The 24,609-nt window shown below is 44.9% G+C and overlaps 1 protein-coding gene across 1 annotated transcript in view; it reads left to right on the top strand.

Annotated features, from left to right (window-relative positions):
• The window catches only part of OPN4 (opsin 4), a 35,471-nt gene that overhangs the window by 3,871 nt on the left and 6,991 nt on the right, over positions 1-24,609 (top strand). The window contains 4 exon segments of the mRNA XM_090058706.1: positions 6,710-6,875; positions 17,707-17,910; positions 19,871-19,965; positions 19,968-20,038. Of these exon segments, the coding sequence (XP_089914832.1) occupies positions 6,710-6,875; positions 17,707-17,910; positions 19,871-19,965; positions 19,968-20,038 (536 nt within the window).

Genomic DNA, 24,609 nt, shown 5'->3' with positions numbered 1-24,609 from the left:
TAAAAGACAATGCCCAAAGCCTGCAGAACAGGGAAGCAATGCCAGCACAGCTGGGGGGGCGGGGGGGAGGCTGAAAAGGTAGGTAGGGAGAGGGAAAAATGAGACTAAGGGAAAGTGTGGGTGTTAAAGAGGGGCTCTGGGTGTGGGGAGCCAGAGGATAGCTCCGGGGCAGCTAGAGAAGTTGCAGAGAGTGGCAATAGGTGCTGGAAGCTGGAGAGAACTGCAGGACAGCTAATAGGAGCTGTGAAGCTGCAGGGGGAGATGGGGGGGGAGAAGCCTGGGGGCAGCAGAAAATCACAGGAAAAGCAGCAGGGACAGCAGGAAAGGAAGGAGAGGCTGAGAGGTGGCAGAAAAGGGGAGATGGAATTGGGAGGAGATCGGGAAACTAGCAGAGAGGGTGGGAACTGGAGCTGAGAGAGAGAGAGGATGAGGCTGGAATTTAAGATAGGGAAGGGTCTGGGATTCAGTAAAACATGACCCAACTCAGGGTTGCAAATGACAGTGGTTTTACTGAACAGGGGAGATGGTGACACAATGCCAAATTGGTTCCCTTGCACACCCCCCCCCACACACGTACGTACACACAATGGCAGCAGGGGTTAGAGAGGTTTGGTGTGGGGGCTGAAGTCCACTGAAGTCCAGGAGGAAAGAGAGAGAGAGAGAATCCAAATTGTAGGAGGAGGTATGCAGGTAATATCTACCTATCCAGGCTGGAAAGGGGTCCTTGGCCAGTAGATGTTGTCCAGATGGGGGTCGCCAGCAGGGCCTCTGGGTGGATAGGTGATGTGGCATGGTGCTGATCCAGATGGAGAGGGTGTCCCACTGGGTCTGTCTTCACTGCCCCTTGTGTGACCCTAGTGACAGGAGGCATGCCCAGGCAAGGGTCAGCCCCTGTTGTACTGAGCATGTGTGCCACATGCAGGGATGTGCAGTTTCAGGTATCTGTCATGGTGAGAGTTGTTGGATCTGCAGGGTCTTGATTATCAAATGCTGGTCTTGTCTCTGTTCCTGGGTGAGATCTGTGGTTCCTGCATGAATCAATGTGAGGTGATGGCCCAGTCATTACAGGCCACTCAGTAAAGGCCTGCTCATTGTATTTCAATCATGCCCAATCACACTCATTCATAGGGGAACCAATTTACATGGGAAGGGTACAATGAATCATATTGTTGCAACATGGGATGCCCAGGCAGAGGACAGAAGATAGAGGCTTGACATATAAAATAGAAACTTGACATGACTTTGGTTCACTTACAAACACAGGCCTAAATCATACAATATCCATATGAAACAATAAAAATCAATACAAAAGTGATAATACTACAATATACAACAGAAAAAATGAGTACAAACATAATAATAATAATACAATATAAAACAGTGGATATCCAAAACCAAAACCTTGCTACGAAAATAAAAATGTTTAAAGCTTATCCTAAGTTTGAGCTCACTTATACTTATCTATAGGGAATAGAGAGGGAGAGAAAAAGTCAGAAATGGTTGGGGAAGGGGAGGGAATGCAATAAATAGAAAAAAGGAAATGGTGGGTTTTGCTACAGCTGCTGTATTTTCCCATCAAGAGTTCCTGAAGGCAACCAGCCTTATTATAATCATTTATGGTTGTAGATTTTTATTTCATATTAATAAGACTTTGCATTATTTTGGTGAGCTCCATGAGTAGGGCTAAAACAGGAAGGATTTGAACAAGCCTGACTGGCTATCAAATATTATCTTTTCTCCCAACCCTCACAAACTTCCAAAATGTGCATAAGACAGACAAACTGGGCATGTTTAGATGAACACTTACTGTGTGGTAGCCTAATAACACTGTGTAGTAGCATGCCAGTCAAAAAGCATGCTAATAAGCTACTATGCGGTGTTATTAGGCAGCTGTGCAGTAACCATCACAAAAAAAAACCCATGCACTGGCACTACTGAATATTAAATGTAGATACTGCACATTCATACTCGATTAAGGAAATACTAAATTATATAAGCAGTAACTATGGCACATTAAGTAACATGTAAACACACCCACTGTGTGTTAAATGAAACAGATGTTTTGTTATAGGGGATGGACAAGTGCTCCCCTGAAAAAATAATGTTCATTATATATGCAAGTTGTGCACCTTTCTCTGAAATACTGGTTATTGCTTCAGACAGGATAGCAAATTACTTTGACTCTTGGCCTGGTCTAGTACCAGAATGTGCAAACTTAATGCAGGTTATAACAGGCATAGATTAAAACTTCAAAGAAAGTGATTATTGTAGTTCTAGCAAAAGACCAGTTTTCCTATATACCTGAATGCTACTGTAAAATCTGTGGTCATATTAATCCATATACCTGAAGTATTATCTGCAATGTAAGATTAAGCTTGTTGTAATGGAGTGGGTTCCCTCCAATTTACTATTCTGATAACCTCTGTGATTTCCAATATCATTTTTTCTTTTTGGTTGGGGGCATGGGGAGAGATGTAACATTTGTATTTGCCTGTTGGCAGGAAATTGCCTTTTTTGCCAATGATTTGTTTTGGCACATTTACTACCATGCTAACCCACCCTCAGCATGATGAGCCTGTGGGTATACTGGCACCCAGTGGTATAAAGTTTTAGATGCAGCATTTTTATCCATTTCATTCTTTGCTGGCTCAAAGAAAGCTATGGCATAATCTTCACCCAGAAGAACTAAATAAGCTTTCATTTTTTACTTCTAGGTTCACTGTAACCCACTTGATGATATTCTGTACCATATTATATCAAATAAAACTGCATTATATTGCTTCTTCTAAGGACAGTAACAAGTGGTGTGCTTTGTATGACTTTTTCCCTGCCTCCAACATGACCTGCATAAAAAAGAAATGTTCTTTAGAAGAATACATGGGGAGCTGTACTGTGAATCATCAATATTGAAATGCTCCCACAGAGTTGTTTCAACTGAGTCATTAGCTGTAATCTTGTTAAGATGAGAGTTGCAACAATGACCATATTATTTTTTTTTCAAGTATTAATACCTTGAGATGACAAAGGGAGACAGACTAAACAAGGCTTATTTGCTGGGAAATCTGAATAAAGAAAAACTTTATGAATTGTTTTATTTCTTGATAAAACTACAGACCTGATTTCTTAAGTATTTTTTGCCTTTCCTCTTTTAATGTATTATGTCATCTGAACTCTAGCTAGCAAGGCACATGCTATATAACTCTCAGCAGAGGAAAAAGTGTTCAGCTTGGCAAATAATTTGGGATCTGGAATTAAGCTACAATTTCATGTCTTTCTGGTTAATGGAAGTCTGGCTATTGGATAATTATTAAATTAAAATGTTTGCAAACTGTATTTTACATATCTTTCACAGCATCTGATGAAGTAAGCTTGGGCTCATGAAAACTTAAGTTATACATCTCTGAATTAGTTAATTTGTAAGATGCATCTTTATCTTGCCTTCTGTAAAATATTAGCCATTATTTCTTCTAACAAATGGCTATAATTGCATCATGAGGTCCGATCCCCACATTTTCAAGAAATTCAGACCATATTATAGATGAAAATTTTTTGACTTTGGGTTCTTCTTGTATTTTTCTTTACTATTCTTCACTATAATTTTGGTCTTTAATTGTTTATGTAAATACAGGTACTAGATTAACTGTGCAGTAGTTACTGCACAGTAGTGCTCACATAGACGCTAACCAGAAACATATTTTCTCCTGTTCAGCCACACCAACAGTGGGCCAGAGGGGATGGGTGAGTTCAACGTCTCAGGTCCTGGCACTGCTCAGCTCCCAACTCCCACAGGAGCCAGTAGTCAAGCTGCACTGGGACTGGGGAGTTCTTTGCTTCCCCACCCAGCCAGGAGCTCACCAGCAGCTGTCCTGCTTGTGGGAAAGCTGCTGGAAAGCCCCCTGCTGCGTAGGGATTCCTCACCCAACAAGGGGCTGGGAAGGACCCATCCCACTCCTGGGGCAGCTGCCAGTGAGGCCCCAGTGGAGGGAAGATTCCCTGCCCAGCCAGGGACTTGCCAGCAGCTGCCCCAGGAGCTTGCTGGCAGCTGTGTGTCCTGATGTGCACAGGGCCAGGAGAGCTCTGGCGACCACAATGGTAGCTGTCTCCTGGCCCTGTCCACAGTGGGAGGCATTCTGGTGTACACAGAGCTGGGAGACAGCTACTGCAGCAGCTGGCAGAGCTCTTCTGGCACTGTGCACTTTAGGACCCAGCCCAATGTGCATGGGGTCAGGAGACAGCTGTAGCTGGCAGAGCTCTCTGGCCCCATGTGCATTGGGACCAACTCCCATACTGCCTGCCAGCCCCTGAACTAGCATGCCAGGGAAGCCTGGAGCTCCCCTGGGCTGCTTCAGGAGGACAGAGCAGGAGCAGCTCTGTCCTGGGCTGCTCCCACTAGAAGCAGATTTGTTCCCAGTAGGGTGCACATGTAAATGCACTCCCAGAGAAGGCTTACTGCATACTATTTTACTGCACAGTAAGCCTATATCACATTAATAGCACATGTAAACGTGCCCTTTGTCTCTCTGTCTGTTTACATTGTAAGCTTTTTGAGGTAGCTACTGTCTGCTACTCTGAGGTTGAAGTGCCCAACAATCTGGGGCTCCATTGCTGATTGATCATTAGGTAATAATGCATCTAATTATCAGCAATAATAAAAATGATACTTAAAACTATATTAACTCAGATTACTGAACTCTGGCACATGGTATTCATTTCTTTATAAGCTGCCCTTCCCGCCAAAAAGGACTCCAGGTGGCTTACAGTAGAAAACAAATTATCTTATAAAGGAAGCTAAGATACTAAATAAAAGATATATAGTCACATATCAAAACTTCTCCAAACAACACTCCAACTTAACCTTGCTGCTCATCCAAACGTTGTACATGTATGTCTTACCCAGTGTACACATCACATGCATTTATAAAAAGTGAGATTTTACTGGTAACAGTTTTTATTGTTTAGAGAGCATTTTCTGTTACACATCAATGAGTACATCTATAGTAGAGATCAATGCATCTTAGGTATTAAGGACATGGCCTTCAGCCCAGGGAGCATGGTAACTGGCTATGCTAATGTACAAGCTAGGGAAGGAAGACAGCAGCTGGGGGAAGACTAGAACAGTTCTGTGGTTTGCTCCACTAAGGAAGAGGTAGACCAGCAGGAAATCTGATAGGCACCGCTGTGGCAGTGGTAGGGGACAAATGAAAGAATGGTATAGTCTGCCTCTCCATAGAGACAGTGGAAAATACTGGGGATGCTGAAGGGACTGGAATAGAATTGGGGAGCTGGAGATGTTCTGATGCTACAGAGAGCACCATAAGCACCGACATATCAATAATCCAATAGGAGGCACCCAATTAGGTTTGGCATTCAAACAAGTTCCTGCAAACTCAAAGCCAGCGGTAATTTACAATTCACTTGCTATAGTATAGCAACTCTGGTCATGCTCCTACACTGTGTTACATGAAAGGGAACACAAAGTATCTTTGAATGCAAAGTACAGGAAGTCCCCCTTTCCTCTCAGGGACAGGATACTGCAAGGTTATCTTTACCATGAGGTAAAAGCAGACATGGAAGCAGTTACCACAGACAAGCTGAGGCATAGTAAATCCTTGTTCCTGTTGACTTTACAGTAATTTGCAGTTTGCCAATGCCCTAAGGCAGCAAAATATTCAGCATCTGTTCACAAACCAATGAGCAAATATAACAGGTTTATTCAGTGATTGTTTACAAACTTTTTGTGCTCCAAAAATTTGCAATGAGAGGACAATGGTTAAATAGTTGATCCTGTGTTGGAGTGAGGGACATCTGCCAGATTGCCTATGGGAACAGAACCTTTGGAGCCAGACTCGTATTGCATAAACTGTATGTGGTGGTTTGGAGGGGGGTGGTTACAGTGTGCCCTTGGGCCCAGCCCAAGTTGCACTTAAGGCCAGAAAGAATACTTGCCCTCAGCTCCCATACTCTTAACTTGTGCCCTCCTTGCTACATCTCTCACATGATGCAGCACATATTCTAGTTCTGTTGTATCTTAGACTGAAATTTCAAGAAAGCAACTGAAGAGATATTAAACAAAGTGCCAAATTTTTAAGAAGAATCAAGAATTAGTAAGTACTGAAATGCAGAATTCTCAATTACACTATATGGTATACACCTAGAAGCTAATATTATAGCAAGTTGTTCTGAAAAATTTATGCAGGCAGGGTACATAGCCTGGCTAGCAATGGGTCCCTTCGAAGTCAGTGTCTGGTCCAGTGAACTATCTGTCATGGAGAGGAAATGATGTAAAATAAAATGCTTGATGTGGTATAAAGTCTGTATGCTAAATCCCCATATTTGGAAGTCATTCCTAATCTCATCAGCAGTGGAAAATGCACTCCCAGCTCATCATGCCCCAGATCCAGAAAATCCATAAAGTACATCAAGTTCAGTTTCCTGTTAATCACAGACACAGGGTGCAGCAGGTCAGAATAATCAGTGAACAATGCTTTTAAATCCATCACCAAGCTAGTTATCAAAACCAATCCATATCATCTACCGAGGCATAAACGGGTGTAAAAAATCTGCAATTAAACTGGTGTCTCACTTAGCCTCCCTATTCAGTAGAATCGGAAGCTGGGTTAATGTAGTTTGTCATATACCACATCTTGATATTTGTGAAGCTGTCAAGGCTCACAGCAAAAAAGGAATAACATAATTACCCAGTGCTTAGAAATGTTCCTTTGGCTCTCTTTTCTGTAGGAGTAGATGTCTTCGGACTCCAGCCAATGTATTCATCATCAGTTTAGCTATTAGTGACTTCCTCATGGCCACCACACAGTCTCCAGTGTTCTTCTGCAGCAATCTCAAGAAACACTGGATTTTTGGAGAAAAGGTTTGTACATTTTCCTTTTGACAGTTGTTTCCATGAAAATGGCTAGAAGTCAATAATTGACAAGATATGTACTTGAGCTGTGCAAAATTGTAGCCACTAATGCCCAAAACACTTCATTTGGTTCATGTTTGGTTGAGCATTCAGAGCTCAGTCCAAATTTGCTGAAAGTATTAGAACAAGTACAGGTCTGAATGTGTATTGACTGATGCTTCAGTGACAAAATTATCTAAATGTGAAAGTAGACATGTTCTGAATTTGGCTTTTGAGTTCTGGATTGGTGGATGATGAGGCATTAGTTGTTTAGTTGCAGTTAACAGAATTTGTCTTTCATTTTTTATCTCTTAAAGAAACCTTAGGAAATTATACCAGAATACTTCAAAGGAAAGCTGTTTAGGTCAAGTGTTACAAAGTAAAAAAATGTCAACACGTTTATTGGACACGCTGTGTGGTTGGTCTATTCTAACTATACGGTTCCAATAAGAGCTAACACCCACAAAAATGTTTACCTCTCATATTTTTTGGACCATCATAGCTATAACATCACTCCAATACTACTCAAACAGGTCTACTGCTACTTGTGAAACTGCATTATTATAGTATTTTAATTGCATGATCACATGCTACTGATTTTTCACAGGACCCTGGCCTTATTCAGTGTACAGGTTGCAGGTATGGACAACTTGAATTGGGTATTTCCTAGTTTACAAGTGCTTGACTTTGCGACCTAAATTAGCTCTTCTAATGTAGTTTTCTTGGTAAGTAATAAAGATATTCCCATCACTCAGTGATAAAATTACACCCAGCCAAAATCGGAAAATAAGAAATGTGTCCTTTAATTTTAACTATAAGAAGGTACTTGCACAGTCATCTCACACCTGAATGAAAAGGAGACTGACAAAAAGCCAAGGGACATCTGTTCTGAGCAAATTATCCCACCACCTGCACTTTGCCTATGGAATTCTTATTTGGCTATTCCTGATGCTAAATATCCTGAGAATACAGGTCAATTTTACCACTACTGCCAAAACATTCTCCATGTGGTTATTGAACACTGTATTTATTTAATAGATTGGGGCTAAATGAGTACACATCCTTTGTCAATCCAGAATTCTAATTGCTCATATGACAGCACTTCCTAAAATGCTATACAATGAACATAGACAAACACAGCCTCTGCTCCAAAGCTATTGCAACCTAAACCAGCAAAATCAGAGGCAAGATTGAAGGGGATAAAGAAAATCATCAAGGAAAGTGATTAAGATGAGGATGGGCACAAATCCTTTCCCCCTTTTTTTTAAATTCATGACCCAAGGGTCTCTTTTGTTCTACTGCTTTCAGTCCTCATCTGTTGATGCTTTATTTTAACTGCTGCCTTTCAATGTTTAATGATTTATAACCCTGGCCTGTTGAACCTTGTCAAACTGCCTCTGTCTCACAGACTCCTGCTTCTCCAGGGCCTCCAGCAAATATGCAACCCTCTTGATCCCTCTTCCATCTTGTCCACACAAATCAAGATTCAGATGTCCAGGCTAGGTACAAATGTTTGGGGAGATTAGATCATGTTTAAAATGGCCACCTGATCTAATCCACCCAGGTACAGACCTTATACTTAGATTGGCCCAACTACAGAACTGCACACAGAGGTTCAGAAAGGTTAGATTGGACTAAAAATGGATGACCCAATCTAAGTAAACTGTACCTTGGAGGTAGTCTAATTTAGATTGAGATTGGCAAGACCAATCTAACTGAACTTCTGTACAGTTCCAGCACAGTCTTGGGGCTGGGAAAGTTCATTGGGTGGGATTGTTCATTTGGGGTTGAGGGGATTTGTGGAGCTAAGAATAGCCCTTGGCCCTGGGAGGAGGGGGCAGAAGAGAGCCCCTGGAGACCCGACAAACCCCCTAATCCCACTTGTCCCCCCAGTCCCTCCAATTCCCCCTGCTAGCCCTACAATCCTGATTTACCTTAGCTTGGGCAGCTGTTTTTAACTGGATCTAACATCCTTGAATGTCTGTACATACCCACCATGTAATCCTAGTGCTCTTGAAGTCAATGGAAAAATTGCCATTGACTACACTTGGGGCAGAATTTCACTTTGTGTTAAATGAAAACAGATCAAACAGCCAATCTGATGGCATCCATCTGTTAAAAAGTCTAAGCAAACCCATGGTCTAAAGATGCTTTTTCTCTGGCCATTTTTTCTCTTCCTACAATTATAAGTTTCATAGTTGGTAGGGTCAGAAGGGACCTGAGCAGATCATCAAGTCCAACCCCCTGCCATGGGCAGGAAAGAGTACTGGGGTCAAATGACCCCAGTAAGGTGTCTATCTAGCCTCCTTTGGAAGACTCCCAGGGTAGGAGCGAGCACCACCTCCCTTGGAAGTTGGTTCCAGATCCTAGCCACCCTGACAGTGAAGTAGCGCCTCCTGATATCTAGCCTTAATCTACTCTCTATCAATTTACAGCCATTACTCCTTGTTACTCCCAATAGTACTCGGGGGAACAGGGACTTCCCCAGTGCCTGCTGGTCTCCCTTGGTCAGTTTATAGATGACCACCAGATCCCCTCTCAGCCTTCTCTTGTGGGGGCTTGCCGCAGAACACTTAGGTGCCCTGTGCCTGAGAACAGGGATGGCTCCAGAGAGCCCCCTAGCAGTGAGAAGGGGGAGGCGGAGCCGCCAGTCACCGGGGCAACACAGGTTCTGGTTGCCAGGGCAACCGGCGAAACCCCTGACAGAAAGGGGCAGGGAAGCTAGGGTGGCAATTCTTCCTCTGACAGCCAAGGAGTGAGGAGCTCAGCCAGTGTGGCGAGAAGGCCAAGGTTTGGCTGCACGAGTATCTGCGGGTTGCTGCCATGAGCTGGAGTATTTTTGCCTGGTAGGGATTAACTGTTGTCTGACCAGACAGTTTAGCTTTATGTTATAGCCCAGGGGCTTTGTGTTTTGTGTTTACTGTTTAACCAGAGGACTGGGTGAGGCTATGAAGGGTTGGAGGAGGCCTCATAGGGATTCCCCAGTAGCATGGGGGTTCCTGGCACTAGAGAAGGTGCAGTATTTTGTGGGGTGCATTGGCCTAGCCCTGAGAGTGCGGCAGGGCGGCGAGAGTGTGGCGGGGCAGCGAGGAGCTCCGAGAGTGTGGTGGGGCAGCGAGAGTGTGGCGGGGCGGCGAGGAGCCCAAAGGGGGTGGCAGGGCGGCGAGAGTGCGGCGGGGTGGTGAGGAGCCCCGAGGGGGCAGCAGGGCGGCGAGAGTGCGGCGGGGCAGCGAGGAGCCCCGAGGGGGTGGTGGGGCGGCGAGAGTGCGGCGGGGCGGTGAGGAGCCCTGAGAGTGTGGAGGGGCGGCGAGAGTGCGGCGGGGTGGCGAGGAGCCCCGAGAGTGCAGCGAGGAGCCCCGAGAGTGCGGAGGGGTGGCGAGGAGCTCTGAGGGCAAAAGGAGGGCCGAGACATAACAGGGCCAAAGTCAGATCATACCAGCACCATCTGCGAGGATTGGGCTGTGGTGTAGGGGAGGAAAAGGAGCAGCAGATAGCACCCCCTGTCATTGGGGTGCGTAGAAATGGGCAGCCTCCCGCTAATGACAACAATCTATTAATTAAATAAGATCAAGGCATGGCAGGAGAGTAAGCAGGCCATTGGCCCATTACAGGAGGGTGGAGCCAGATCCGGAGAGGCTTCAATAGTGGCACTCCTGTCACAGGGCTGAACAGGTTCATATCCTGTAGCCTCTCCTCATAGGGCCTGCCCTGCTGCCCCCTGATCATGTGAGTGGCCCTCCTTTGGACACTCTCCATGTTGTCCACATCCCTCCTGAAGTGCAGCACCCAGAACTGGATGCAGCACTCCAACTGTGGCCTGACCAATGTCGCATAGAGGGGGAGGATCACCTCCTTTGACCTGCTCGTGATGCACCTGTGAATACATGACAAGGTGCAGTTAGCCTTCCTGACTGCTTCCCTACATTGGTGGCCCATGCTCATCTTGAAGTCTATAATGACTCCAAGATCCTTTTCCTCCTCTGTGCTGATGAGAAGAGAGTGCCCCAGCCTGTAGGTATGCTGCTGGCTCTTTCTCCCTAGCTTTATTACCCTGCACTTGTCAGTATTGAATCCCATCTTATTCTCATCCGCCCACCCCTGTAACCTGTCCAGATCCAGTTGTAGTCTATTCCTTCCTTCTAGTGTGCCCACTTCTCCCCACACCTTAGTGTCATCTGAAAATTTGAACAAGGTGCTTTTCACCCCTTCGTCCAAGTCACTGATGAAGATGTTGAACAGTGTGGGCCTGAGGACTGAGCCCTGGGGGACCCCACTGCCCACATCCCTCCAGGTTGAAAATGACCTGTCCATCACCACTCTCTGGGTGCGGCCCTCCAGCCAATTAGTGACCCATCTGACTGTGCAGGTATCGATGCCACAGTCTCCTAGTTTTTTAATGAGAATGGGGTGAGAGACAGTGTTGAAGGCTTTCCTAAAGTCCAGAAAAACTTCGTCCACCGTGACACCTGCAGCCAAGGATTTTGTGACCTGGTCATAGAAGGCTACCAGGTTGGTCTGACAGGACTTGCCTCTAATGAACCCCTGTTGGTTGCCCTTAAGCATACACTCCCCTACTTGCCCCTCACAGATGTGCACCTGGATAATTTTTTCAAAGAACCTCCCCAGGACCTAGGTAAGACTAACAGGCATATAATTTCCTGGGTCCTCCTTCCTCTCTTTTTTGAAAATGGGGACCACATTGGCCCTTTTCCAGTCCTCTGGCACCTTGCCAGAGCAACACGAATGCTTGTAAAGCCATGCCAGGGGTTCCACAATGACCTCTGCCAATTCCCTCAGCACTTTGGGGTGGAGATCATCAGGACTTGCTGATTTGAACATGTCCAGTCCCACCAGAAATTCCCTGACTAGGTCCTTTCTGGCCCTAGGCCTGGCTGCGCCTCCCCTAGGACCATCAGGAATCCCGGGGGGGCGATGACCTGGTCCCTGCTCAGAAAATGGAGGCAAAGAAATTGTTAAATAGGTTAGCTTTGTCATCTGGTGAGACCACCAGATTTCCAAGGATGTCCTGCAGAGGCCCCACATTACCCATAGCCTTCTTTTTACCAGCTATGTATTCAAAAAAGGATTTCTTGTTATTCTTGATCCAGGTTGCTAGTCCCAGTTCCATCTCCATCTTGGCCTTCCCAACAGTTCCCCTATAATCCTGAGCAATGGCGGTATACTTCTCCTTGGTGAGGACCCCTCCCTTCCATTGGGTGTACACCTCCTTCTTAGCTTTGAGACATTCCTGGATGCTTTTGGTGAGCTGTGGGGACTTTTGAGTACTGTTGCCCCCTTTGATCCGTGTTGGGATCATCTCCTTCAGGAACGACCACTCTACTTGGACTCCCAACTCCCCACCCCTCCGGGACCTCAGTGCCTCCCCAACTGGTGTCCTTAGCTCAATGAAATCCACCCTCCTGAAGTCCAGGGCTGCTGTCTTGCTGCAGGCCTTTGCTGGATAGTGAATTCCAATAGGCGATGATCGCTATCACCCAGGTAATCGAACACCCACAGTCCCCTTATCAGGTTGTCGCTTGTGGCCAGGACCAGGTCTAACAAGGCATTTTCCCTGGTGGGACTGTGCATCTCCTGTTAGATGGAGGTCCTGTAACACAAACTCCACTGTGACCAATGCAAGCCGGACATAAGGAAGAACTTCTTCACTGTCTGAGCCCCCAAGGTTTGCAACAGACTGCTGCCGGAGGTGGTTCAAGCACCCACTTTGAATGCCTTCAAGACACATTTGGATGCTTATCTTGTTGGGTTCCTATGATCCCTGCTGACTTCCTGCCCCGGGGGAAGGGGGCTGGACTCAGTGGTCCTCCGGGGTCCCTTCCAGCCCAAATGTCTATGAAATCTATGAACACATCTAGGAACCTACACGAGCAGTCAGACCTGGCTGACTGTTCCTCCCAGCAAGTTTAGGTCACCCACGATTTCATAGATTTCATAGATTTCATAGACATTAGGGCTGGAAGGGACCTCGGGAGATCGAGTCCAGCCCCCTCCCCAAAGGGCAGGAAGTCAGCTGGGGTCATAGGATCCCAGCAAGATAAGCATCCAATTTACTCTTGAAGGTGTTCAATGTAGATGCTTGAACCACCTCCGCTGGCAGACTGTTCCAGACCTTGGGGGCTCGAACAGTAAAGAAATTCTTCCTTATGTCCAGCCTGAAACGGTCTTGCAGGAGTTTGTGACCATTCGACCTCGTCATCCCTTGGGGCGCTCTGGTGAACAAACGTTCCCCCAGATCCTGGTGGTCACCCCTGATAAACTTATAGGTGGCCATCAGATCACACCTGAGCCTGCGCTTTTCCAGGCTAAAGAGTCCCATGGCTCTCAGCCTGTCATCGTAAGATCTGTTTTCCTGACCTCTGATCATGCACGTGGCTCTCCTCTGGACTCTCTCAAGCTTCTCCACATCCTTTTTGAATTGTGGAGCCCAAAACTGGACGCAGTACTCCAGCTGCAGCCTCACCAAGGCTGAGTACAAGGGGAGAATGACGTCCTGGGATTTGCTCGAGAAGCATCTATGGATGCAAGCCAGCGTTTTGGTCGCTTTACTAGCCGCAGCATCGCATTGCAGGCTCATGTTCATCTTGTGGTCAATGATGACCCCCAAGTCTCTTTCTTCTGTAGTGCTATCCAACGTAGCACTGCCGAGCCTATAAGGATGCTTCAGGTTTTTCCTCACAAGGAGGAGAACCTTGCATTTTTCGGTGTTAAACACCATGAGGTTCTCGTCCGCCCATTTGCTGAGCTTGTCCAGGTCAGCCTGGATCACCCGCCTATCTTCTGGCGTGGAAGCTTTGCCCCAAAGTTTGATGTCATCGGCGAACTTGGCCAGTCCACTCCTGACTCCAATGTCCACATCATTAATGAAGATGTTGAACAGTATGGGTCCCACGACAGAGCCTTGAGGGACCCCACTGGTCACAGGGCACCACGATGAGTGACTGCCATCGATTATAACCCTCTAGGTCCGACCACGGAGCCAGTTTCCCAGCCAGCGGATCGTGGTGGAGCCAAAGCCACAACCGGCCAGTTTGGCCAAGAGGTGATCATGGGATACCAGATCAAAAGCTTTTTTGAAGTCAAGATATATGACATCAATCTCTTCTCCCTTGTCCAGGTGATAGGTCACCTGGTCATAGAAGGAAATGAGATTGGTCAAACAAGACCTACCCGCAACAAACCCGTGCTGGCTATCCCTTAGGATGTTAGCCTGGGCCAGTCCCTCAAAGATGGCCTCCTTAATAAACTTTTCTAAGATCTTCCCCAGGATAGAAGTCAGGCTAATGGGCCTGTAGTTAGCCGGATCCACTCTCCTCCTTTTCTTGAAGATCGGCACCACATTGGCCTTCTTCCAGTCTTCGGGCACTACACCAGAGCGCCAGGAGTTTTCAAAGATCCGTGCCAGGGGCTGGGCTATGGCGCTCGCCAGCTCCTTGAGTACCCTGGGGTGCAGATTGTCAGGGCTGGCTGACTTGAAGGTATCCAGCTTCTCAAGGTGTTCCTTCACGAGGTCAGCATTTATGGAGGGTAGGGGATCCCTATCACCCAGATCTCCCTGTCCCATAGTCCCATGGGACTGATGAAAGACTGACGCAAAGTACCTATTTAATAGGTTGGCTTTTTCCTGGGCGTCAGTTGTCAGTTGCCCCATCTGGTTTAGCAGGGGTCCAACATTGCCCTTGCTTTTCCTTCGGCTCCCCACATATCTGAAAAAGGACTTTTTGTTGTCCTTGATGCTTGAAGCTAGCTGGAGTTCAGTTGCAGCCTTGGCTTTCCTGGTTTGCTCCCTGCAGGACCAGACCAGCGCAGAATAATCCTCCTTGGAGGTGAATCCCGTCCTCCATCCTTTGTAGGCTTTCCTTTTTAGCTGCAGGAGGTCCGCTAGGTCCCTGAGAGCCAAGAGGGCTGCTGTGCCTTCTTGCTGCCTTTCCTCCGTGTTAGAATAGATTTAGCTTGTGCATTGAGGATCGCTTCCTTGAGAAGCAACCACTCTTCTTGAACTCCCATCTCCCTGGGGTCATGGTCCCTGAGGGCCTGACCGACAAGCGTCTTGAGCTTGTCAAAGTCGGCTTTTCTGAAGTGAAGGACTTCTGTGTTGCTGACTGACTTGCCAGTGTTACGGCGGATGGTGAAGGTGATCAGCTCGTGGTCGCTGTCACCCAGCTTCCCATCGATCACTAGGTCGCCGATTAGGTCGTCCCCCATAGCCAGTACCAGGTCGAGCAGCGCTTTGCCTCTCGTTGGCCCATAGACTTCTTGAGTCAGGTAGAGGTCATCCACGCATGAGAGAAAGCTTTGCGACCGCTTGGATTTTGCTGAGTGATCTTCCCAGGAGATGTCCGGGTAATTGAAGTCACCCATGACAACCAAGGTCCTGGAGCAAGCGGCCTCAGTCAGTTCCTGGGTGAACTCCTGGTCAAGCTCAGGACTTTGAGTGGGAGGTCTGTAGTAGACTCCCACCATTGTGTCCCCTGTGCCGTATTCCCCACTAATTTTTACCCAGAGGGTCTCTAGCTGTCCATGCTGGTTGCCAACATCAGCTTGCAGGGACATGTAGCATTCCTTCACATAGCGAGCTACACCCCCACCCCTTTTGTCAACACGATCCCTCCTGTACAGGGTATAGCCCTCTATACCCATGGTCCAGTCATGGGTGGAGTCCCACCAGGTCTCCGTTATCCCAATGACGTCATAATTCTTTGCACTAGCAGGAGGACGAGCTCCTCCTGCTTGTTGCCCAGGCTCCTGGCATTAGTGTACAGGCAGGCAAGTGTGCCCTTGGGGGCTCTTGCCTTGCCCACAGATTGTGCCAGGGCTGGGGCAGGGGTGGGCTCCCTTAAGTGCCTTGGTCTGGTGGCTTTGCAAGGGTCGCTCAGCATGCCAGCAGTGGCAGTAGTCCCCCCATCCCCCAGCGGGCTTAGTTTGTGACCACATCCTTTGACTTAACTGCCTCCGCAAGCTGACCTGAGAATTCCCGGTCTAGCTCTTCTGCTTGGTTGGGTGGTCTGTAGTAGACCCCCACCGTTAAGTCCCTTTCCCCTCAACCCCCTTGTATTCTGACCCAGAGCACTTCAGTCTGACCCTCCTCTGACCCAGCTGCTTGCTGAGGATGTGAATTGTTCTTTGACATAGAGCACCACACCCCCTGCCTTTCCTCCCTATTTTATCCCTCCTGTACAGCCTATAGCCCTTGATGTTCACCGCCCAGTTGTGTGTTGGATCCCCCCACATTTTGGTCAGCCCCACTATGTCTGGGTTTGTGCTAGTTAGCAGGAGGGCAAATTCCTTCTGCTTGTTCCCCATACTATAAGCATTAGTGTGTAGACATTTAAGGCCTCCTGAAGGTGTATGCACCCTCCCCCCCACCCCCGCCAATCCCAGGACTATCTGGGTCTCTTATCTGGGTATTTCTTGTGCTCGTCATCAGTCTTGGCTGGGCTGTTCTTGTGGGTGACACTTGGTTTGGTGTTCTGAGGCTCCCTCCGACCTCATCCTCCCCTTCCCCCAGTGAGCCTAGTTTAAAGCTCACCAGAGGAGATCAGCCAGCCTGAAAGAGAATATGCACTTACCTTTGGAAGAGAGGTGAAGCCCATCCCACCCGAGCATGTCTCTCATCTTGAAGTATGGATCATGGTCCAAGAAGCTGAAGCCCATCCCGAGACACCGTTCCCAAAGGCACAAGTTGACCTCTCTGATCCAGGTCTCATGGTGTCATCCATGTCTGCTCACTGGAAGGACAGATGAGAAGACCACCTGTGCCCCTGTCTCCTTCAGCTTGTTGGATAGATGTGAATAGAGCAGAGAACAAGAGATATGCTGTTGTAATGTTGGTCCTCATTGACAAAAAGCTTGTTTCTTGGAGGTTTGCACTATGCAAGTGCAAAGACTACACATGGATGTATAAAAATAGAACCTGTCTAATCTCTAGAGCTGGTTAAATAATTATAAACAAACTCAAGAATATATTCAACATTTTATGAATATTTCCTCAAAGTTTGCTTATCTCATCATCCTGGGATATGAGTGTTTCTGTGGTGTCTGGGTAAATGTAAAAACACAGTGAACTAAAATAGCTCTTTCCCATGGGAGTTACAGTAAAATTAAAGCTAAATGAGCTACAGCAGGATTGTTGAAATGCTTCCACTAGAAATTTCGGGAGTAAATAAGTGAAATATACTGTGTCACTGTTTTCAGCAATACAAGCAAATGAAATCTTTGAAGTAGATTTTCATGGATAATGTAATTAGCAAGGGCAGCCAACAGCTCATAAATTGTTACAGCTGCTTTGCCCACAGTGTTCCAAAAGAATTTAGCTGGCAGGAAATGTGGATCTGGGCTGGGACTGTTATGAAAGGTAGCTTCTCTCCCAGGATTGGTGGCATCACCAGTATGGATGATATCCAGGGGTGTCAAACTCATCTGGCCCCCTTGGGTCAGATAAGTAGTGTGGAGGTGATCTGCAGACTGCATTGGGGCCACAGACTGGCTCTGTGCACCAGATCCAGTGCATGGGGTCAAGCCAATGCAGGCATGCAGCATGTAACCCAGACCAGCCCCTAAACCACATGCAGTATGCGCTAGACTGGCCCACACAGCCCATGCAGCATGAGGGAAGGGGCCAGGGCTTGGGTGTGCTGCAGATGGCATGGGGGATGCCACATGCAGTGTGTGGATCCAGTTCAAGACTCATTGGCATCACTGGAGACTGAATGATAGGGTTCCACAGGCTCAGTCTTTGACACCCCTGGTTTAATCTATTTACTGTATTTGTACTCTCCACTTGAAAGGTGGTGAGCTGTATGCCTTCTGCGGTGCTTTCTTTGGCATTACATCCATGATCACATTAATGGTGATTGCCCTGGAAAGATATTTTGTGATCACAAGACCACTGGCTTCCACTGGGGTGGTGTCCAGGAAGAAGGCTCTGATAATCCTGGTAGGAGTCTGGCTGTATTCTTTGGCTTGGAGCCTTCCACCCTTCTTTGGATGGAGTAAGTGGAAGGGAATAACAGCTTATTTGCTTCATACCATGAGTAAATGAGAGATTAAGGAATGGGTTGGTTAGATGAAAGGCTGAATAAACAGGATTTAAATGCAAACTAGAGTTTGAAGAAATCACTCTGAGGAAAACTGCTTACAGCTAATGAGACTTAAGATGTTTAACCAGCAGAAAAAATTACACTGCATGTATCACAGTAAATACATTACACTGACACTTTTGCTAGAAATCTCATTAGCACATTCAATAAAAATAGTAGATAAATTCAAGGGCAAAAATTATGCAAAACAGACTTACATAACATTTCATAACCTTCTGCAGTCATGTAGAACTGAATATAAAGTAAAAGGGAGATAAACATACTACATGAGTTTTCAGAATTACTTTGTGCCCATAAAAATTGCCATATTGAGAGCCTGGGTAACCTCAGTTCATCTCTCTCTATATACATCTAAAAGGAGTTCAGAATGAGCAACCAGAGGTTATTTCATAGTCTTTCAATATGTCTCAACCCTGCCCTGGAGAGACCAGTTGTAGAGGTGAAAAAACAGTTTACAGTCTCTGCCCATTTAGCCATTTGGCTCCTAGCTGAGCCCACCTCTACAGATGATGTTTAGTAGTAATGTTCCTTTATTGATTATGTGTATGTAAATTACAGCACATATATTTTGCATCCATGCAAACTGAAAATTTACAAATAGAATTAATAATTGGTTTTGTGTTTCTCTGTTAGAAACCAAACCAATACCATTAACTTATTTCATTTGAACCAACAATCACTATCTTTCAGTTACTTTAGACCTAAGGTAACATGAACTTCAACCTATCAGTAGAAGGCCCAAACCCACTGCTATCACAGTACCAAATTGTGTAACAGCACTCCATAGGCGTCATGTGCAGAGGTGGGTTAAACTGAGAAAATACCACTTATTCATTTGCCCACAAGTCTGCTGCAGCAAGCTCAGATATTATTTTTTTTCCTAACTGAATAGGATGCATAGCTGGCAAATTCCAGCTGTTTAATGTTAGCAACTTAAGTTTAAATGAGAAGATTTAAAGACAGCAATATGACAAATACTATTAGATGAATGAAAGTTAACATGATGAGGCAGAATAATTACTTGAAGGGTATTATAATTGCTTTCTTATAATTAGATTCTAATTGTATCCATAACACTGAGCCTCATGCAATAATTGGATGTATCTGAGCACATCTGGTACAATATTTTTAAGAGCTGGAGCTGGTCTAACAGAAGCCATAATTGAAAATGCTGAGAATTAAAGTAATGAGAATAAAAATAATTTGGCATTGACAGTTTGCTTTACTTTTTTAACAGTTTGACATGCTTTCTCCAAGGAGACTTAATTTCAGGCAGGTCTTGCACATGTTTCCTGTTCCACTTATTTGATTATTTATTTCATGACCATATTAACTTGATCTGCACAGAAAATTTCTGTTCCCTGTAGAATTTATAAAAAAGTGGTGGTTATTGTAGTCAGTTTCATTTCACTCCTGACCAAGAGATGAAGATTTCAGAGATAACTGGAGAAATAGTAAACTCTGGAAAATGTGAGTCTGATCCAAAGCCCATTGAAGTTACTGGAACAATGCCTCCAATTAGTGTGGGCTTTAGATCAAGCCCAGAGATTGAAATAAACAAAGAATCAACCTTTAAAATAACACAGTTAAGATTTTTAGAATTCTAAGCCCATGAAGATGAATGGAGTCAGGAATTATCAGAATTGTTAAAAAAAAAAACAAGTGTCCCTATTAAATCTCTTTCTTCAACAAATAAAATCAGATTAGATACTTTTCAAATCCCAGAGATATTGCTAATGCTTTCTCCCTTTGCTGCTGCACCAAAATTGCATAATAAATAAATACATACATACATATAGTGCCCAGTAAAAATTGCTTTGTTGCTTATTTCTTCTTCTGTCTCTCTTTTAAGGTGGTTATGTTCCTGAGGGACTGCTGACTTCCTGTTCCTGGGACTACAAAACCTTTATCCCTTCAGTCCGTGCCTACACAATGCACCTGTTCTGCTTTTTGTCTTCTTTATTCCTCTGACTGCTATCATATGCAGTTATATTTTCAGGGCTGTCAGGAATGCCAACAAGTGAGTCACCAATATTCAAGTTCCATTCCTTCTTTAGGGAACAGACTGGATTTTATCTTTAACCAAAAACCCATAAAAGTGTAAATTTAAAAAACCTTCGTTTATCTTATATAAAAGGCTGAAGCACAAAAGCAAAAATTTCCAGTTAAATTTTAGCATGGCAAAAAAGGTGAATACTGAAAGAAGTTTTCAAAGTTCTCTACTAGCCTCAGCATTGTTTACAATATTTACTAGCAATTTTAAAAGGGTGTGAATAGCAACAGTAGATGAATCAAGACTAGAAAAGACTGAGAAATTTCAGAGGCACCCAATACAGCTAAAGAATTGTTTGACTCAATGCCAATCAAGACCAGATGTTGGGGCGGGGGAGGAGCGGTATTATTTTTGCTCCTCTGCATAGGCATTAGACTTATGCAAAGTAGCTTTGAAAAAAAGGAAAGAGAGACAGTGGAAAATTTCCCAGGCAGAAGGGAAGTAAAGCTGTTCAGAATTCTCTCTTGCACAATGTCTTGATCTAGACAGGCCAACGGTCTGCACAGATACAATCAGTCTCATGTCAGTAAATAGATTCAAGGGCTCACCTGCAAGGTACTAGCCATCTACAAGAAGGAGGAGAAAGTCAGCTTTGAATTTAGTGTTCAACAAAAAGTAATGAGGAGGTAAAACATGGCAGGAATTTATGAAAAAAAAAACTATAAAAATTGCAAATTAAGGGCCAAATATTGCCACTTCAAATTCTATGGAGTAGCAGAATGACTAAATATTGCTATTGAAAACAATGTATCTATCTACACATGAGCTACGAACTACAGAGCAGTAGTAAGAAAAAAAATCTGATCCTAGAAAATAACGAAATATTTTTCCTATTTACCCCAGAGATGTGGGTTTTCTGGTAAATTTTCTAATACCCTAAATAGAGAATGATCTGATTTAGCATGTTTATTTGACTTATATTTGGTAAACAAAACTAAAACGTACCCCATGTTAATTTTATGTCCTAATAGTCGCAAGTATTTGAACTGAAATATTTGATTAGGAAAAAAATTAAATACAGCCCACTTAATGTGGTTTAAATGTTATATTCAAACAAATCCAAAGCTTTATGTGGAAATAAATTATTTTTATTGGAACACTTGTAAAAATGTAAAGACAATATACAATAGCATGTACTTCCTTTACATTGTTTGTTTAAATTTAAGGAAAAAAATGAAGGCACTGTAAACTGTTGACACACTAATTTTAGCACATCCAAAGAACTGTGCATTAGGCCTATGCAAATAAGGAAGTATTCAATTTGGATTTGGCCAATTCAGAGGACAGTGATTTGATTTAGTGATTCAAATCACCATCCCTATTTGAGTTGGCCGAATCAGAATTGGAGATTTGGCGCCAATTCAGAGATTTGGATCTGCTGGGGAGAGGCAGGCACAGATGGGCAGCTGCAGGTTCTCCTGTGGCTCCTCTAGCTGTGCCTGCCTCTCCCTGGGCAGGGGGAGCCTCAGAAGAAGCCCCCATGGCTGCCTTGTCTGGTCCCAGCCTCCCATCACTTAAAAAAAAGCCCCAAACTTACTGGTTGCAGCAGCGGCAATTGGGACCTCTGAGGGCTCATGGCAGAGTCCCCCCATGCAGTGGGGAGCAGCAGAGGGCAGTGGGGATTGCCCCCCCAACCTGGCAGCAGTGCAGCAGCTGCCCCATGGTGCAGGTGCAGCATGGCTCAGCAGGGTGCCTTGCACTGTGTGAGAGCTGGGGCTACTGGGGCTAAGCAGTGCTGGGCTGACTGGTGGAGCCACCCCAGCTCCCAGACAGTGTGCAATGCCCGGCTGAGCCACGCTGTACCTGCGTGAGGTGACAGCTGTTGTGCTGGTACCAAGTAGGGTTCGATCCCTGCTGCCCGCCACTGCTGTGCACTGTGTGGTGGGGGTGCTCTTCCATGAGCCCTCAGAGGCCCCAATCATTGCTGCAGCAGCTGGTGAATGCGGAGCTTTTTTTTTTCTTTTTCTTTTTTATAAGGACCAGGAGGCTGGGGCTAGGCAGAGCAGCTGTGGGGGTTTCTTCTGCAGCTCCCCCAACCTGGGGAGAGGCAGGCAGAACCAAGGGAGCCGTGGGAGAACCTGCAGCCACCCAGCTCTGATTGCCTCTCCCTGGCTGATCTGAATCTCTGAATCTCTCTGAATTGATCTGGAGGCTTCGGATTCAATTTGGACCTTTTAATGGGTCTCCTGATTCAATTTGGATTCAAGAGATTTGGCCACCAAATCAGGCCAAATCTCCTCTGAATCGAATTTGTGACAGAAGCTTCACACAGCTCTACTGTGCATGATATACCGTGGTTGTCCATTCATCTACTTCAACAGAGTTTAACTTCCTTCCACTGGTACCTCCAGTTTCACTGTCACTATATGTAGATTCAGTTGCACTATTTATTAGTTCCATTTCAGAATCAGATTGAGGCAAATCTGATTCACAACTACTTGAATCACATTCTCTTTCACTAAAAGATGGGTTTTACCAATGAGACTATGGGCAAGGGCAACTTATCATCACACTGCATCTTCTTCACTAATTTTGCTTCTGACTGGTTCTCCAGAAGCAAGAGATCTTGAGAAATAGAAACAAGCTTAGCGGTGTGTTCATTTGTTAGTCTATTCTTTTTTGTCTTGATTAAGCTGAAAGCCTTCCAGCTCTGTTCACAAGAAGCTGCTGTTGGTGGAATGCTCAGGATTCTTAGAGCAATCCTGGACAACAGTCAGGTGTTACAGTATTCCTTCCACCATGTGAGAGGAGACATATTCTTTGCTGCCCGCCCAAAGATGTCTGCTTCAAAGTTTTTTTTGGTGCAGTACTCAGCAATGTCTGTCATCACAGCTATTTCGTCTATGTTGGGGACATTCTTAACTACTTCCATAATTGTATCAAAAGCAATAGATAATTCATCTTTTGATAAATGTTCTCCTCTGTGTTGAGGAGCCACAAGATTTGCTGCCAGATGAACTGGATAACAGCAAAATTCAGATCTCTTAGTAAACATTTGTTTTACTTCTTTTTGGGACAGAGGTGACGGCAGGAAAAGCTCAGTTAGATTTTTCATTCAGTTGTCTGAATATCTCTGAAATATTTGAAAGGCTTGGTGCATCTCCTTCAAGTTTCTTAATAGCCATTGTAACTGGTAGTAGCAAATTGAATGCTCCTTGAACTCGAACCCAGAACACATTGTCGTTGAGAATTTGCTTCTGAAAGGTCATGGAAATTATCTGGGATACTGTCATCTATTGAAGCACTCTGCAAACAGTTCTTTGTGCATAGCAAACTGTGTAAACACTTTGTAACTGAGCCCCATCTAGTTTCTCCTGGCAATAAAAGTGCACTTTCCTTCCCCTGCTTCTCTTTCTGTAATTTCTTCAAAGTCTGATTAGCGACATAATGATTGTTGAATACCTTCACAATCACTTTGCAGTTTACCAATATTGCCTTCATTGTATTCACACTTACTTTGTACTTTGCCGGAAGATTCAACCCATGAGCAAGACAGCCAAATATTATTAAATGGAGATACTTTGCCTTTAATATTTGCCATGCAGCTTGCATCTACTTGAATTATCAGTTACAAGGGCTTGTACCCTGGGGGGACCTGCACTTTCAATCTCTTCACTCAGTAATTTGGCTATGTATTCACCTGTATGACAAGACGATGTGGTAGTGATTGCTTTCAAGAATATTGGTTCAGGTGTTGCTAACATGATGTTCAATAAAGAATTTCCTTGTATATCAGTCCATTCATCTGACATCGGAGTCAGTGATTCTGCTTAACCAATCCTTTGAATAACTATTGTTTGAACTCTACCATACTCTCTATCTAAGAGAGAATGTGATAAGCAATAATGTGATGGTAACTTATATGATGGGCAGATAGTTCGTAATGTTCCTTCCAGTATTGATTTTCAGTTATGGAAAGAGGTGTACCACTTGCAAATATAGCTCAAGCTAATGTCTCATCTGCTTTTTCATGATCTTCTTTTGACATTTTCTCCACAAAGCTTAATAAAAAGCTTGACTGTCTTGAACAGCTACTCATGGTGGATCACATATCTGGTGCCAATGATCTTGAGTGAGGACCCTGCTTCTTCTTCCCCCAAACCTGGCAGCTCAACATTTTCATTTTCCATTTTTTCCAATCTGCTATTTCACTTGAGCTACCAAGTTCTTGCAACAAAAGGGGAGAAAGGTTTTTATTTTAGCCTATTCTAGTCTGGCCTTATCCATCAGAAGAAGAAGCAGCAGGCAGCTTGTTTCCTGCCTCCCTGCCAGAAAAAATACTCTGCTGCTCAGTTGCTCTGGCACAGCAAAGCCAAAAGGAAGTATAGTCTGGCCTCTGCCATCGGCCAGAGGACACGGCTCACTCTGCTGGGCTGAAATAGTTAACTATTTATCTACTGTGTAATTAAAAAGTATATATTGTTAAGCCCAAGCCACTTTGGGTGCTTAGTGCAAGCAGAAAAGCAGGATACAAATATTTTAAATAAATAAATAATAGACCAGTTGTATTAACAACTTTTAAAATTATTATGTTTTAA

Source organism: Crocodylus siamensis, chromosome 7 (genome assembly GCF_052110815.1).
Source record: "Crocodylus siamensis isolate JL-2025a chromosome 7, ASM5211081v1, whole genome shotgun sequence".
Classification (NCBI taxonomy): Eukaryota; Metazoa; Chordata; order Crocodylia; family Crocodylidae; genus Crocodylus; species Crocodylus siamensis.
The sequence above is the reverse complement of the archived record's forward strand: the minus strand, read 5'-3'. Positions and strand labels throughout refer to the sequence as shown.